The 15,717-nt window shown below is 40.9% G+C and overlaps 1 protein-coding gene across 2 annotated transcripts in view; it reads left to right on the forward strand.

Annotated features, from left to right (window-relative positions):
- The window catches only part of CSNK2A1 (casein kinase 2 alpha 1), a 66,944-nt gene that overhangs the window by 45,810 nt on the left and 5,417 nt on the right, over nucleotides 1-15,717 (forward strand). For both annotated transcript variants that reach the window (XM_023220362.3, XM_023220363.3), the window contains 9 exons: nucleotides 375-476; nucleotides 1,003-1,053; nucleotides 2,515-2,574; nucleotides 4,957-5,040; nucleotides 9,371-9,481; nucleotides 11,365-11,466; nucleotides 12,460-12,560; nucleotides 13,716-13,864; nucleotides 14,823-14,909. In XM_023220362.3, the coding sequence (XP_023076130.1) occupies nucleotides 375-476; nucleotides 1,003-1,053; nucleotides 2,515-2,574; nucleotides 4,957-5,040; nucleotides 9,371-9,481; nucleotides 11,365-11,466; nucleotides 12,460-12,560; nucleotides 13,716-13,864; nucleotides 14,823-14,909 (847 nt within the window). The remainder of the gene's footprint in view (nucleotides 1-374; nucleotides 477-1,002; nucleotides 1,054-2,514; nucleotides 2,575-4,956; nucleotides 5,041-9,370; nucleotides 9,482-11,364; nucleotides 11,467-12,459; nucleotides 12,561-13,715; nucleotides 13,865-14,822; nucleotides 14,910-15,717) is intronic.

Here is a 15,717-nt window from a genome sequence, read left to right on the forward strand (position 1 = left end):
TAAAAAGCTTTTCAAGATATACTTTAGTATTACTAACCATTTAAATTGCTACTTTGTAAGGTTTTAAGACATTAACATGTTTAACATGTTTTAAAACATGAACATCAAGACTGATGATTGAAATGCTGATTCTGCAGAAGTCTGGTCTTTGGAATAGAAATCTTTTTTTCTTTCAATTCAACATTTGTAAGTACCTGCAGAATACCTGGCACAGTGCTAGGAGAAGGATTCAGAGATGAATGTGACATTTTCTTCCTTCAAGGTGCTCATAAGTAAGAATTTATATATTACACTACATGTTGAAAGATTCTGAAAAAGAGTGGTTTTTTTTTTTTTTTTTTTTTTTTTTTGCTGACGTACTTTTCCCCTTTCAGCCAGTAAAAAAGAAGAAAATTAAGCGTGAAATAAAGATTTTGGAGAATTTGAGAGGAGGTCCCAACATCATCACACTGGCAGACATTGTAAAAGACCCTGTGGTGAGTATAGTAGGTGTTAGCAAGGCCCACCAGGGCTGAGATGGTGTTTGACCTGGAGCACAACTGGCCTCTTTTTGTTCCCTCCCCCAACCCTCATCATTAAGTCCTGCTTTGAAAGTGCTTAATCAGATATACCATTTAACTAGCTTGGGTCTTTCTTTCAAAGAGACCTCCACCCACAGACTATTTCTTATTCTTCTAGGCTAAGAGACTGATAGCACTGGAAACTGAAATGTGTTAATCCATTTTGCAAACTCAGGTCCGATGCCGATGGGCGATGGGCGCATTGTCGGGCTGCCTAGAGCCTGGTGAGACTTCAGCTCCATGTCTTCTGTTTGAAATCCATCCCAAAAATGACCTAAGTGTGGTGATAATCAGAGCGGGGAGGGCTTGTAGCAATAGAGGGTTTCTTACTACTGAGGCGAGGACTGCCAAATTCACCATGCAGCATCCGCAAACATTGTCCCCACTAAAGCTGTCAGGGCTGTTGCTAATGTGTGTTTTTGTTTTTGTTCTTTTCCCCTAGTCACGAACCCCCGCCTTGGTTTTTGAACACGTAAACAACACAGACTTCAAGGTATAATATATAACCGACTGTTTCGGGCTAGTGGGTTTTTAGACCACATAGCCTTTGGGGATGATGCTGTTAGAAGAGCTTGCTTTGAATTTGTTTTTAAAAAGATTTTCTTCCTTACAGTGCAAATTTTAAGATAGAAGAACTCCTATACAAGCAGTGCCCACTTTCTGCATCTTGATATTTTGCCCATTTGTTAAATGTTCTTTTTAATGACCAATACATTTACTTCTCACTACTTAGTTGACAGTTTCTGCTGATGTTCAACCTAATGAAGGCAGCAACACGTTCACTTAGGATCTGGCCTTATGGCATTCGCTTTAAACAATAGTGTTCAGGAAGAAATATATTGTGTATATAAAAGTAGGGACTGCTTATTTCTTAGGATTCGTCAGGAACTGTGGGCGATAGATCTTAAAAGGCAGGAATCGAGGAAGGGTAATGTCAAATTCTGCCATAACACAAACCTCTATAAGAGATATCTCAGAATTCCAATCTATCCGGTGGCCTACTTATTTCATACAGTTCCAATTTTACAGAATAATGTAGCTACTCTTTTGGAGTAAAAGTTGTGAAAGATCTTTGATTTGCCTTTCCACCACTCCAGTATACAGAATGTTATATATTAATAAATCAGTGAATTCTTTTGCAGAGATAGGGAAAAAAGGAGGAGCTGTTTTAGAGTCAGAATGATAATTTCAAGAAAAACTTTGTCAGAAGACATTACTAACCATTTAAAGAGATGTACATGTGGCTGGGCATGGTGGCTTTCGCCCGTAGTCCTAGCTATTGGGGAAGCTGAGGTAGGAGGATCTCTTGAGCCCAGGAGTTTGAGGTTGCTGTGAGTTACGATCGCAGCACAGCACTCCAGCCTGGGCAACAGAGTGAGACCCTGTCTCAAAAAAAAAAAAAAAAAGACATGTCCATGTAAAAAACATTCTGCAACTCTTTGGAAACTGGAAAGGATACGTAACAGTTGTTCACAGAGTTTACTTTCCTATTGGAACAAGAATAGTGTTGTTAAATTGACTTAACAGGTTTGGCATTATGCCATCTGCGTACCCACTGGTGATCTGCAGGGCTATATAAGCCAAAAATGAGTTAGTTCCCTAGTAAGGAGGCAGTGTATTTGCCAAAATGTCTTTTTTGAGAAGGTCTGAAGATAAAAGCAAACGAAATTATAGGTGTGTATCGGTGCATATTAACGTATCTAGATCAGTATGTTTCTAACAGTGGATTACAGCTTCTGCAATATATGTTTAAGTAATTCTTCACTTTTAAGAGTTGAAGACCCAGAGTATCTCTTTAAAATTAATGTAATGTTGGAGAAATAGAGAGCAGTGAATGGACAGATCTTGGAACAACGGTAAATGAGCCAAGTCTTGGTTTGAATTACTGTGGGTGAGGGTGAAAAATGCCTTTCTGTCAGCATTATTTCATGGCTCAAACATTTGTCTTTAACAGCAATTGTACCAGACGTTAACAGACTATGATATTCGATTTTACATGTATGAGATTCTGAAGGTAAGTGAACCTTGGATACTAAATATTTTTTAAATTGGTCTTCTCTTTGTTAAATAGTAAATTGATGGTAGAAAAGCCAGCAAATTAACTTTGTAAAGTATATTGAAAGAAGGGACCTCTATGTAAGTTTTTAATAAGTTAATGGTATCATACCTGTAATCCCAGCACTTAGAAAGGCTGAGGCAGGAGGATTGCTTGAGGCCAGGAGATCAAAAGACCAGCCTGGGTGACATAGTGAGACCCTCATCTCTTCAAAAAAAAAATTTTTTTTTTGTATTATGCTTTAAGTTCCAGGGTACATGTTCATAATGTGCAGGTTTGTTACATATGTATACTTGTGCCATGTTGGTGTGCTGCACCCATCAACTTGTCAGCACCCATCAACTCATCAGCACCCATCAACTCGTCAAAAAAAATTTTTTTTTTTTTAGTTACCTGGGCATGGTGGTGTGCACCTGTGAGTCCCAGCTACTTGGGAGGCCAAGGCGGGAGGATTGCTTGAGGCCGGCAGATCAAGACCAGCCTGGGCAACATAGTGAGACCCTGTCTCTACAGAAAAATTAAAAATTAGCTGGGCATGGTGGCTCATGCTTGTAATTCCAGCTACTTGGGAAGCTGTGACAGGAGGATCTCAGGAATTTGAGGCAGCAGTGAGCTATGATTGTTGCACAGGCTGGAGTGCAGTGGCACAGAGTGAGACTCTGTCTCTAAATACATAAATAAATAAAAATTAATAATAGGATCAGAACCCTTGTGCCAAGGGTTATGGAATGGGGTCTAGTAGGAGTATAATTTAGAACAATTTGAAAAAGGGTGTTTGTAAAATAGCTAAGAGTGACCCCTTAACAAATATTTGTAATCTCTGTGTGCCCCTACGTAAGTTAAAATTAAATTTTCAAAACTCGTGAAAACACCTGATGTGCTAGCTTCTGATTTACTTTATTTCACTGAAGATTCAACAAATAAAACGTAAACTGCAACTCAGTTCTCAAAGGGTAATTGTCCTAAGGATTGTGTAAATTTCTGCTTATAGATTGCTGATTGAAAATTTACTTTCATTTCTAAAGTGGGGTCACCAAATATCTTGTTCCCAGTAGTCACAAGGTCAGCTTTCTAGATGAGAGAATTGCTAAAAGTTGGCTAAGGTTTCTTACTAAACAAGAGTTGACATAAAGTCTGCTGTTGGAGCCTTAGAAGTACCTTGAGATTGTGCCAGCAGAGATACTTGATCTTTCCATTGGCTCATGCAGTTTGTGGCAAGCAAGGCTTTAGAAAGTTACAGATATGATTGCCTAGCCCTGGGAACTGTGGGAACCCAAGTTGCCCTTCAGGAAGGATGAGAATTTGGCCAATAACGTCGGTTGACTGAAAGGCTGGTATTAACAAACCCCAAAGATTATAGTACTCAGTTCCCTTTAGCGTGAGGTTGGAAACATTTCAGATTGGATTTGATCACCTAAATCAGGCATTGGCAAACTTCTTTAAAGGGCCAAATAGTAAATATTTTAGGCTTTGTGGGCCATGTAGTGTTCAGCTCTGCTGTTGTAGCACAAAAGCAACCATAGACAATATGCAAACAAATAGGCATGGCTATGTGCCAATAAAACATTATTTACAAAAGCAGACATCAGGCCAAATTTGGCCTGTGGTTTGCCAACCTCTGTTATAGGCTCTTAGTTGCTAAAGAATTACTGTTCTTTGAATAAGAGGTTTATAGTAAAGATCTATTTTCTTTCTTTCTTTTTTTTTTTTTTTTGAGACGGAGTCTCGCTCTGTCACCGAAGCTGGAGTACACTGGCCAGATCTCAGCTCACTGCAAGCTCCGCCTCCCGGGTTCACGCCATTCTCCTGCCTCAGCCTCCCGAGTAGCTGGGACTACAGGCGCCCGCCACCTCGCCCGGCTAGTTTTTTGTATTTTTTAGTAGAGACGGGGTTTCACCATGTTAGCCAGGATGGTCTCGATCTCCTGACCTTGTGATCCGCCCGCCTCGGCCTCCCAAAGTGCTGGGATTACAGGCTTGAGCCACCACGCCCGGCCCTAAGATCTATTTTCTTTCTTTGAGGGGTCTGTGAAAATAGTCTAGGATCTGTACAAGACGGAAAACTTTGAAGTGGTGCAATTTGGGTATACTTTGGGTCTTTTTAAGACAGAAAACATGTTGAAACAACTATATCAGAAAAAGATCTCTAAGCTCAGAGACCTGAGTTTGCTTGACTATGAGATCGTGAACAAGTCTCTGAAGCATTGCTGTGGAAGTGACTGTCCTCAGCTTGAATCCCAGGGGTATTGTGAGGCTAAAAGGAAAATTAACATGGAGGGAAAAGTAAAGGACTCTTAACTATTATTCAGGCTAACTCCTTTCTTACCTGTTGCTCCCACAGGCCCTGGATTATTGTCACAGCATGGGAATTATGCACAGAGATGTGAAGCCCCATAATGTCATGATTGATCATGAGCACAGAAAGGTAAAGTGATAGATGGACAAGTGTTATTTATCTCCGTGATGTAGTTAATTGCCCATCTTCAACACTTTATCCCTTGTCACAGACCCTAGTTACCTATTTGGCCCTTGATAAATATTTGGTGAATGAATGAATTTACAAATCAACATATTTGAACCATTATTTATATTCCTAAGAATGCTACCAAGAAGGAAACATTAGTGTAGAGGGCAAGTGTTCATCTTCTAAGCCCAGAAACGTGGCTTCTAGTCTTTTTTGTTGAATAACTAGTTTCCTGAGACACTACTTTGTCTTCATTTGCCTTCTTTTTCTTTCTTGTACAGTGTGGGCAATAATTGCCCTGCAGGCAACTAGGTATTCATGAGAATTAAATGTGCACAGTTAAGTGGATGAAATATACAGAAAATGCTACTTCTGTTAGTAGGTGTCATGAGGCCCCTATTATCTACAAATGCTTTTACATGAGAGCTGTAATGGCCACATGCTGTAACATTTCAGTTTTTTAAGGTGACCAAGCTATGGTGACTTATCTGTTGTGGTCTTTGGGGAGGTAGGTGATTGGTTTATGCAACTAAATTTTTTTAGGCACATACTATGTGAAAGGCACCATTCTAGGGGCTAGGGATATATGAGTGAACTAAACATACAATAAATGCTTGTCTTTTAGGAGCTTACATTTAGGGAGGCTGGTGGGAAGAAAATTATTTTGATGTAGAATCAAAAACAAGAATAATGAATGGCAAGAGGGTATTTACAGTTTTAAACCAGTTGTAAAGGAAGGTTTCACTGGAAAGGTGACATTTTAGAGAGCACTGGAAGGGACCCAGCCATGCAGTCTTATGAAGAAACATGTCCCAAGGCAGAGTAAATAGCAAGTACAAAATCCCTTGAGGTAAGGATGTGTTTGGCATGTTGGAAGAGCCTCAAGGATAAAGCTGGGACAGAATGAATGCAGGGAAAGAAGGAAATGAGATCAAAGAGGTAAAACCAAATCATGTAAAACCTTATTGGTCATTGTTAGGCCTTTTCTCTGAAGATAGAGAGCTTTTGCATATTCTTGCATATTCTTTTTTTTTTTTTTTTTTTTTTTTTGAGACAGAGTCTCGCTATGTCGCCCAGGCTGGAGTGCAGTGACGCGATCTCGGCTCACTGCAAGCTCTGCTTCCCGGGTTCATGCCATTTTCCTGCCTCAGCCTCCCGAGTAGCTGGGACTACAGGCGCCCACCACGGTGTCCGGCTAATTTTTTTATATTTTTAGTAGAGACGGGGCTTTACCATGTTAGCCAGGATGGTCTCGATCTCCTGACCTTGTGATCTGCCCGCCTCAGCCTCCCAAAGTGCTAGGATTACAGGCGTGAGCCACCACGCCCAGCCAAGCTTTTGCACATTCTAAGCTTTGGCATGTTCTCACTTGAAATTTAACAGTTAACTACACATTTGTTAGAACAGCTAAAATGAAAAATGGTGATGGTACCAAGTGCTGACAAAAATGTGAAGAAACTTGATCTCTCATACATTGCTGGTAGGAATGTAAAGTTTAGCATTTTGGAAAATGCTAAACTATTGTTTTATAGTTTGTTGGTTTCTTGAAAAGCTAAACATCTGCTTACCATACAATCCTGCAGTGGCATTTATCTCAGAGCAACAAAATCTTAGGTCCACACAAAAGCCTGTATATGAATGCAACTATATTTTTAATAGCTTAAAATTGAGGGAAAAAGCTGGGCGTGGTGACTCAGGCCTGTAATTCCAGCATTTTGGGAGGCCAAGGCCAGCAGGTCACGAGTTCAGGAGTTGGAGACCAGCCTGGCCAACATGGTGAAACCCCGTCTCTACTAAAAAAAATACAAAAATTAGCCGAGTGTGGTGGCATGCACCTGTAATCCCAGCTGCTCAGGAGGCTGAGGCAGGAGAATTGCTCGAACCCAGGAGGTGGAAGTTGCAGTAAGCCGAGATCGTGCCACTCCGTTCCAGCCTGGGTGACAGAGCAAGACTGCATCTCAAAAAAAAAAAAAAAGGTATGGTGGGGAAGTGCCCTTCAGTGAAGGAATGGTTAAACAAACTGGCATATCCATACCATATATTATTATTATGAAGTTGTATTTCTCAATAAAAAGGAAAGAACTATGATACCTGCAACAACTTGGGTGGATCGCATGCTTAGTGAAAAAAGGCAATCTCAAAAAGAGTTATATGCCAATGACTCCATTTCTGTAGCATTCTCTCTTTTTTTTTTTTTTTTTTTTTGAGACGGAGTCTCGCTGTGTCGCCCAGGCTGGAGTGCAGTGGCGCGATCTCGGCTCACTGCAAGCTCCGCCTCCTGGGTTCACGCCATTCTCCCGCCTCAGCCTCCGAGTAGCTAGGACTACAGGTGCCCGCCACCACGCCCGGCTAGTTTTTTGTTTTGTATTTTTAGTAGAGATGGGGTTTCACCGTGTTAGTCAGGGTAGTCTCAATCTCCTGACCTCGTGATCCACCCGCGTCGGCCTCCCAAAGTGCTGGGATTACAGGCTTGAGCCACCGCGCCCGGCCTTCTGTAGCATTCTCAAAATGGTAGAGATAAAGAACAGGGGTTGCCAGGGGTTGGGCTTACACACAGGACATGTGTGTGGTGATGGAACAGTTCTATACCTTGTTGAGATTATATGAATTTACACATATGATAAAATTGCATAGAAACACACACACAAACATGTGCGTGCATGTAACACTGGTAAAACCTGAATAAGATCTTTCTGAATTGTACCAATGTCAGTTTCTTGGTTTTGATATTGTACTGTAGTTATGTAAGATGTTACTATTAGGGGAAACTGGGTAAAGGGTACAGAGAATCTCTTACTACTTTTGCAATTTCCTGTGAATCTATAATCTCTCCATAGCAACCTGAACAATCCTTTTAAAAAGCTGTTTATGTTTATTTTAAAATATTTAATTATTTTTTAAATAACTGTTAAACTATTTATTTAGTTTTTATTAAACTGTTTAGAGGGCAAGAGTGAAAGCAGTGAAACCGATTAGGAGAAGGGGCTATGGCAGTATATCAAACAAGACTTTGTGTTGGCTTGGATCAGGGCAGTGGCAGTGGAGGTAATGATAATGGTCAGAATATGGTACAGGCTTCAGGATTTGTTGACAGATTAAATGTGAGGTCTGAGGGAAACAAGAATCCAGGGTGAATCTTAAGTTTTGGCTTATATGACAGGATGAATATCACCTTTAACTGAGCAGGGGGAGACTATGAGTGGAGGTAGTTTTGCAGGGAGTAATCAAACGTTTAGTTTTGAGATGTAGGCAGTAAACTCAGTGCCAGAGGAGTCCGATGTTATTCCTCAGGGCCTGCTGCTGGCACTTCAGATCATGGTCGTGCTGTGCACAGTGGACAGATAAGCTTGCCTCTTACCCCTTTTTCCATATTTAAGATGCGTTTTGGTAAAAGCTGTATGGTATGACTTTTCTGTTATTTCGTCTATCCAGCAAATATTTATTCATTTTTCTCCTGTATACCAGGCATTATGTTGAATTCTGAAAATTACAAAGGTGAATAAAACAGTCCCTACCCCCTAGGGCTTGTCATCCATATTGAAAAAGGTAGAAAACATATAATAGGCCGGGCGCGGTGGCTCAAGCCTGTAATCCCAGCACTTTGGGAGGCCGAGACGGGCGGATCATGAGGTCAGGAGATTGAGACCATCCTGGCTAACACGGTGAAACCCTGTCTCTACTAAAAAAATACAAAAACCTAGCCGGGCGAGGTGGCGGGCGCCTGTATTCCCAGCTACTCGGGAGGCTGAGGCAGGAGAATGGCGTAAACCCAGGAGGCAGAGCTTGCAAGTGAGCTGAGATTCGGCCACTGCACTCCAGCCTGGGCGACAGAGCAAGACTCCGTCTCAAAAAAAAAAAAGAAAACATAATAATACAGAGTTTAGGTTTTGTTAAAGAAATACATCTAAAATTCAGGGGGCTGAAGGCAATGATCAGTTCTATCTAGATAATTAGAGAAGACTTCATTGAGGAGCTAACTTAAATATCCCAAAAGTTAAGGAGATGCTTACCAATAGGATTATAGGCTAGGTAGTAGGGACATTTTAGTCATTGAGCAGTTTAAGAAATTTGTAAAAGCACAAATGAGATTGTGTCTTTTAGGAACAAAATCATGGAGAAAGTTGTATGTCAAGCTGAGAAGTTTTATTTTCATCCTGAAGGCCATAAGTAGTCAGTGAAGGGGTTTCAGCAGAGAGTGGCGTATCTGGTGTATTTTATCAAGAGTATGCTAATGGCACAATGTGGGTAGCTTAGAGAAAGATAAAATTGCTCATGATTTATTCTTTTTCAGCTACGACTAATAGACTGGGGTTTGGCTGAGTTTTATCATCCTGGCCAAGAATATAATGTCCGAGTTGCTTCCCGATACTTCAAAGGTCCTGAGCTACTTGTAGACTATCAGGTGAGAAGAGAAGGGCAGGCATAATTTTGGTCCTGTGATTATTTCGCACATAATTTACAAAAAAAAAAAAAAAATGTCATTTTGTGCATTTAGGTGCTGGGATTATAGGCCTGAACCACCGCGCCTGGCCTTTTGTTCGTGTTTTGAGGCAGGGTTTTCCTCTGTTGCCCAGGCTGGAGTACAATGCCGTGATCATAGCTCACTGCAGCCCCAAACTTCTGGGCTCAAGTGATCCTCCCAGCTTAGCCTCCTGAGTAGCTGGGACTACAGGCATGCGCTACCACATCCAGCTAATTTTTAACTTTTTGTGTGTAGAGAGAAAGTCTCACTATATTGCCCAGGCTGATCTCAAACTCCTGGGCACAACCCATCCTCCCACCTTGGCTCCCCAAAGTGCTGAGATTACAGGCATGAGCCACCATGCCCATCCTGTAACTAAGTTTAACCAATCTTCAGAGTAAATTCAAGAATGTTTTCTTGTTCTTCTGAATTGTATACTAAATATAAAGGTCTTCTCCCCAGCTCCACCGAGAAGCCTTCTTTCTCCTCAGAAAAAGGAGAAAGGAACCAAATTAATAATAGATTTGCCAAGTTTGAAAAATCTAAAGTTTTCTTGGGAGTATCTTTTATGCCAGTCTTTCCAACTTATTACCAGTTGTTTTTAAAAGTTTCAGACTCTTTGTTCTTGTAGGAATTTCTTTCTTGGGATCTTAAGGCTATACCCCTGAGCTCAAAAAGCATTTTATACATAAAAATAGTTTGTACAGTATTACTAATAATTGTGAAAAACAGAACACTGTCCTATTATAGGAAAATTAAAGATTAAATTCTGAAACATTTATGTAATAAAATACTAATGATACACATTAGATGGTCTCCATGGGCTAACAATTTGGAGGGTTTTTTTTTTGTGTACGTGAAGAAAACAATTCAAAATAGTATATTTATTAGCTGAGCATAGTGGTGTATGCCTGTAATCCTACCTACTCAAGGCCTAAGCCCAGGAGTTGGAGGTTACAATGAGCTATGATCGTGCCACTACACTCCAGCCTGAGCAACAGGGCAAGACCCTGTGTCTTTAAAAAAAAAAAAAAAAAAGCCAGGCACAGTGGCTCACGCCTGTAATCCCAGCACTTGGAAAGGCCGAGGCAGGTGGATCACGAGGTCAGGAGTTCAAGACCAGCCTGGCCAAGATGGTGAAACCCTGTCTCTACTAAAAATACAAAAAAATTAGCCAGGCGTGGTGGTGGGCACTTGTAATCCCAGCTGCTCGGGAGGCTGAGGCAGAGAATTGCTTGAACCTGGGAAGCTGAGGTTGCAGCGAGCCAAGATCACACCCCTGCACTCCAGTCTGGGCAACAGAGCAAGACTCTGTCTCAAATAAAAAATATTAAAAAGTAAAAATTATCTTAAAACCTAGTGAAATATGCGTGAAAGAAAAGACTAGCCAGGCACAGTGGCTCATGCCTGTGATCCTAGCACTTTGGGAGCCTAAGGCGAGTGGATCATGAGGTAAGGCATTTGAGACCAGCCTGGCCAACATAGTGAAACCTCATCTCTACTAAAAATACAAAATTAGCCAGGCATGGTGGCACACGCCTGTAGTTCCAGCTACTCAGGAGGCTGAGGCAGAGCGCTTGAACCCAGGAGGCGGAGGTTGTGGTGAGCCACGATTGTGCCTCTGCATTCCAGCCTGGGCAGCAGAGTGAGACTCTGTCTCAAAAAAAAAAAAAAAAAAAAAAGACTAAAAAGAAGTATATGAAGATGTTATTAGTTTTTTGATTTTGAGTCAGTGGAGTGATTTTTTTTTTTTTTTTTAATCTTTTATTTTGAAGTGACAAGCCTGGGGATTCACAAATAATAGTGAGTTTACTTTTATGCAGATGTACGATTATAGTTTGGATATGTGGAGTTTGGGTTGTATGCTGGCAAGTATGATCTTTCGGAAGGAGCCATTTTTCCATGGACATGACAATTATGATCAGGTAATATATGTTATACCCATTGAAAAATTTACTGGTCTAATGTAATGATAGCCAGGACTGCCTATAATTTTCAATTCACTGTTTGTTCAGCCACCCTGATATTGATCCTTAGATTGATGTTTTGGGAGCTACCAGCTTAGCCTTTTGAAATCAGACTTTCCCTCTTAGTCCTTGTCGTTTGCATTGCTTGTTTTATTGTGAAGAATACATACAAATTGTCATCCAGATTTTTAAAATAGGACATTACCTTAGAATTCTCCTAATACAACCTTATTCTCCAAGACGGAGTTTTCTCCAATATGTTAGCCTATTATTTCTGTGATCCTTTTGTCTCTTTATATGGGTTGAGTTATAGATGTTTCTTAAACTAACTCCACTTCCCCCTTGAAGACCAAAGGGCTCTTTCATTCACAAGAACCTGGAATGATTCTAGGACCTTGTGGAAGGTACCATTGTCTTGTTCCCTTTGAGTGCCATGTCCAATTTTAATGTATTTAAAGAATACAACCTGAATTCTGTTAAAGTCAATAACTCTGTATCAAGTCATGCAGTACTGAGGAATACAGAAAAAGAAAGAATAGTTCTTCCCTTGGGTAGTTCATAGTTGATCTTGTAAGGGAGTCAAACATACAACAAAATAGATTATAGTCATAACTTCAGAGTAGAAGTGTGGACAAGGCACAAAAGGCAGTAGCAATGAGTAGTATGAGTGTGCAATGGGAGCTTCCCAAAAGAAGTGACATCTTCAATTGGGTTTTGAGGGGAGAAAAATAAGAATTCGCCAGGATGACATTTCAAGAGAAAGAAACCAGCTTATAAAGTAGTTTGCTTTTTCTAACACTATCCCATTGAGTTGAAGTCTAAAACTGTTAGGAGGTAGCATTCATACCTATAGACATGATGACCCCTTTATGTTGATTCAATCATTATTAATTGTTGATTTGATCATATAATATGCTTGTGGTACGGGTTTTTGTCTTTCTTTAATACTAGTTGGTGAGGATAGCCAAGGTTCTGGGGACAGAAGATTTATATGACTATATTGACAAATACAACATTGAATTAGATCCACGTTTCAATGATATCTTGGGCAGGTAAGTCATGAAACAAAATATGTGCGTCTGTGGCTTAAGCACTTTGGGTGTGAACTGGCACTTAGGATCTTCAAAACAGTTAAATTCTCTTCGCCAACACTGTCAGGATGTCAGTGGTCCAATACCACAGGATGCTGCATTGAGCAGGCCTCTAGATAAAGGCATTGAATTGAATGGCCCTTTATTCAAATTCACTTACAGGAGTCTGATGGAGGGATTATAGCTAGAGGATTCCTACAAAATGAATGAAGTGTAGATTCTAGTAGAAGGGTTACAGTTGAGGCAAAAATCAAAATCTGTCTTCATTTACCTTGCTTCTTTAGGTGAAAAACCTCTCTCCAAGAGAAAGAAATTGAAATAGAAAATGCATGCTTTAAGACTGATGTGCAGGCTGGGCACAGTGACTCATATCTGTAATCCCAGAACTTTAGGAGGCCAAGGCAGGAGGATCACTTGAGCCCTGGAGTTGGAGACCAGCCAGGGCTACATAATGAGACCCTCGACTCCATGAGAAAATAAAAAGTCAGCCCTGCATGGTGATGTGTGCCAGTAGTCCAGACTACCAGGAAGCTGAGGCAGGAGCTTCCCTTGAGCCCAGGAGGGAGTGCTGCGGAGAGCCGTGAACATGTGGCTGCACTCCAGTCTGGGCAACAAAGTGAGACCCTGTCTCACCAAAAAAAAAAAAAAAAAAAAGACTATATGCAGACAACCAACTCTAACAGTAGTGACTAGATACAGTACTTAAACACTTAACCACTTAACAGGAGGAGACGGACTTTCCTGATGCAAAGGCTTTTTCTGGCCAAGTGGCAGAGATGCCAGGAATATGTGTAGGGATGGGAAATAGGCCTGGTGAGCTCAGCCACCTGACCCTCCTTGCTACACAGAAGCAGTCACGTCCTGTCAAGTAACCTGAATTATGTTTCTAAAAACTGAGAGGACTCAGATGTCTTTATTTACTCTAGCTATGTTATTTCCAGTCTCGTTAGCTTGGTTGTCCCACTCAGTGGCACAGTGGTGCAAGATTACTCTCTTGAGTTTTGATCCCTCTTTGCTTTTGGCTGGGCTTTTAGCCGCTAAGAAAAATGTAGAAATGAAATGTCGAACTTCTCTGCCCACATGGCCCATTTCTTATTCCCTCTTTTGGTCCTGCAGACACTCTCGAAAGCGATGGGAACGCTTTGTCCACAGTGAAAATCAGCACCTTGTCAGCCCTGAGGCCTTGGATTTCCTGGACAAACTGCTGCGATATGACCACCAGTCACGGCTTACTGCAAGAGAGGCCATGGAACACCCCTATTTCTGTGAGTCCAGATATCTAGCCCACAGAGTTTATGTAGGCCCAGAGTCCTATAGAACAGAGTCGTAATCCCAGCTCCTGTTGGATTGCTGCACAGTTAATTCACCCACACTGAGCCTCAGATTCTTCCAGTGGGGATAGTGATGGCAACTACATTGCAGAATTATTGGAAGAATTCTTCTCTAATAGAATACATGACACAAGAGCATTCCTAAATAAACTTCTTCCATACTGTGAGGATGACACCTCATTGTGGAATGGTTTGAATTAGAATACACAGCCCTATATCTGTCCTTTCTCTGTAATCACTCATTGGAAAGAGCTAATGAGGCTTACAAATCTTAATATTGTATGAACACCTTGACTTAGATTTGTGAATATAGCCACCTGTGCCATCCTAAGTGAAAATACCACTTAGATCCACCCCATCCTTACTGTGATGTTAGCTACAACATTACATTTTTCCTTTGGTAATAGTGTAATGGTTTTCTAGTGAATCATTTATACTTTTGCCCAGTCTCCTGTACCTGAAGCAGACAGGCTGATTGGGATAGAGAATGTGGTCATAGCCCTAACCTACATGGACCTATAGCTTTGTCTTACTTGGTACTGAGCTGTGGGCACACTGGTAATATATTACTATCTTTGCCAAGTTACAGTGTCTTGTCTCCATTAAACCTCAACAGGACCAGCTTCATTTTAAATTAGCTGTACTATAAATAATTACCTCATCTTTATACCAGTGGTTGAAGGGTTAGCTTTTACCACAGTTTGATAGGAAAGCTATTTCTATTTTTTACCACTTGTCTAATGGTGAAGGCAATTGCCGCCTTAAGTTCTTTGAGGAATAATGTAGAGTATCAGTAAAACGCAAAGAATGAAGCTGGCTGCTTTCAGGCTTCCAGACCATTAGTTTAATCTTTCAAGCAAAACAGAACCTAGCCTTTTTGTCTCTTTTTTAGACACTGTTGTGAAGGACCAGGCTCGAATGGGTTCATCTAGCATGCCAGGGGGCAGTACGCCCGTCAGCAGCGCCAATATGATGTCAGGTCAGTTCACTGGTAAATTTTCTTCAAAAAAATGTGGAAGTCAATTACTATTCTTAGCTTTGTGGTCTGATTTCTTGTATACCTTCTCTTCTCTGTACTGGTGGCCTTATGACTTTTTTTTAACCAGGTTTCAGCATGCTTGACACTTGGTATACTTTAATGATACTGTCATTAAAGTAGGGTATCCCCTTCTAGGCTGGAATTCTAGCATTCCTAACTGAAAATTTCTGGCATAGGGGTTTGAAAATGCCAAGCCATGGAAAGGAAAATTACACCATTTCATCTTATAGTTTGAAATGACAGTAATTACGTGGCCCTTAGAAACAATGTTAAGAAATGGGTATAGAGGTGGGGTTTGTGCATAGGTGTGTATATGTACCAGGACAGTTCTGTGATATTTGCCACAGTAACTATAGAGTGCCTATCAGTTGTAAAAACATAAGTAAAATTGTTTTTCATTATTGAATCATTGTGATGTATAGTGAATCTTTATAGAGGACCCAATTATTCCAAAGGAACTACAGGCACATAGCATAAGAATTAGACATGTAGGCAACATCCAAGTGGGTGCACGTGTGGTAGTGAAGGCATTTACTTACATACCCTCAAATAATTGCTGTTCCCCTCCCCCCCCTTCTTTTTCTTTTCTTTTCTTTTCTTTTCTTTTTTTTTTTTTTTTGAGACGGAGTCTCGCTCTGTCGCCCAGGCTGGAGTGCAGTGGCCGGATCTCAGCTCACTGCAAGCTCCGTCTCCTGGGTTCACGCCATTCTCCTGCCTCAGCCTCCCGAGTGGCTGGGACTACATTGCA

This window comes from Piliocolobus tephrosceles, chromosome 20 (genome assembly GCF_002776525.5).
Source record: "Piliocolobus tephrosceles isolate RC106 chromosome 20, ASM277652v3, whole genome shotgun sequence".
Taxonomy (NCBI): Eukaryota; Metazoa; Chordata; class Mammalia; order Primates; family Cercopithecidae; genus Piliocolobus; species Piliocolobus tephrosceles.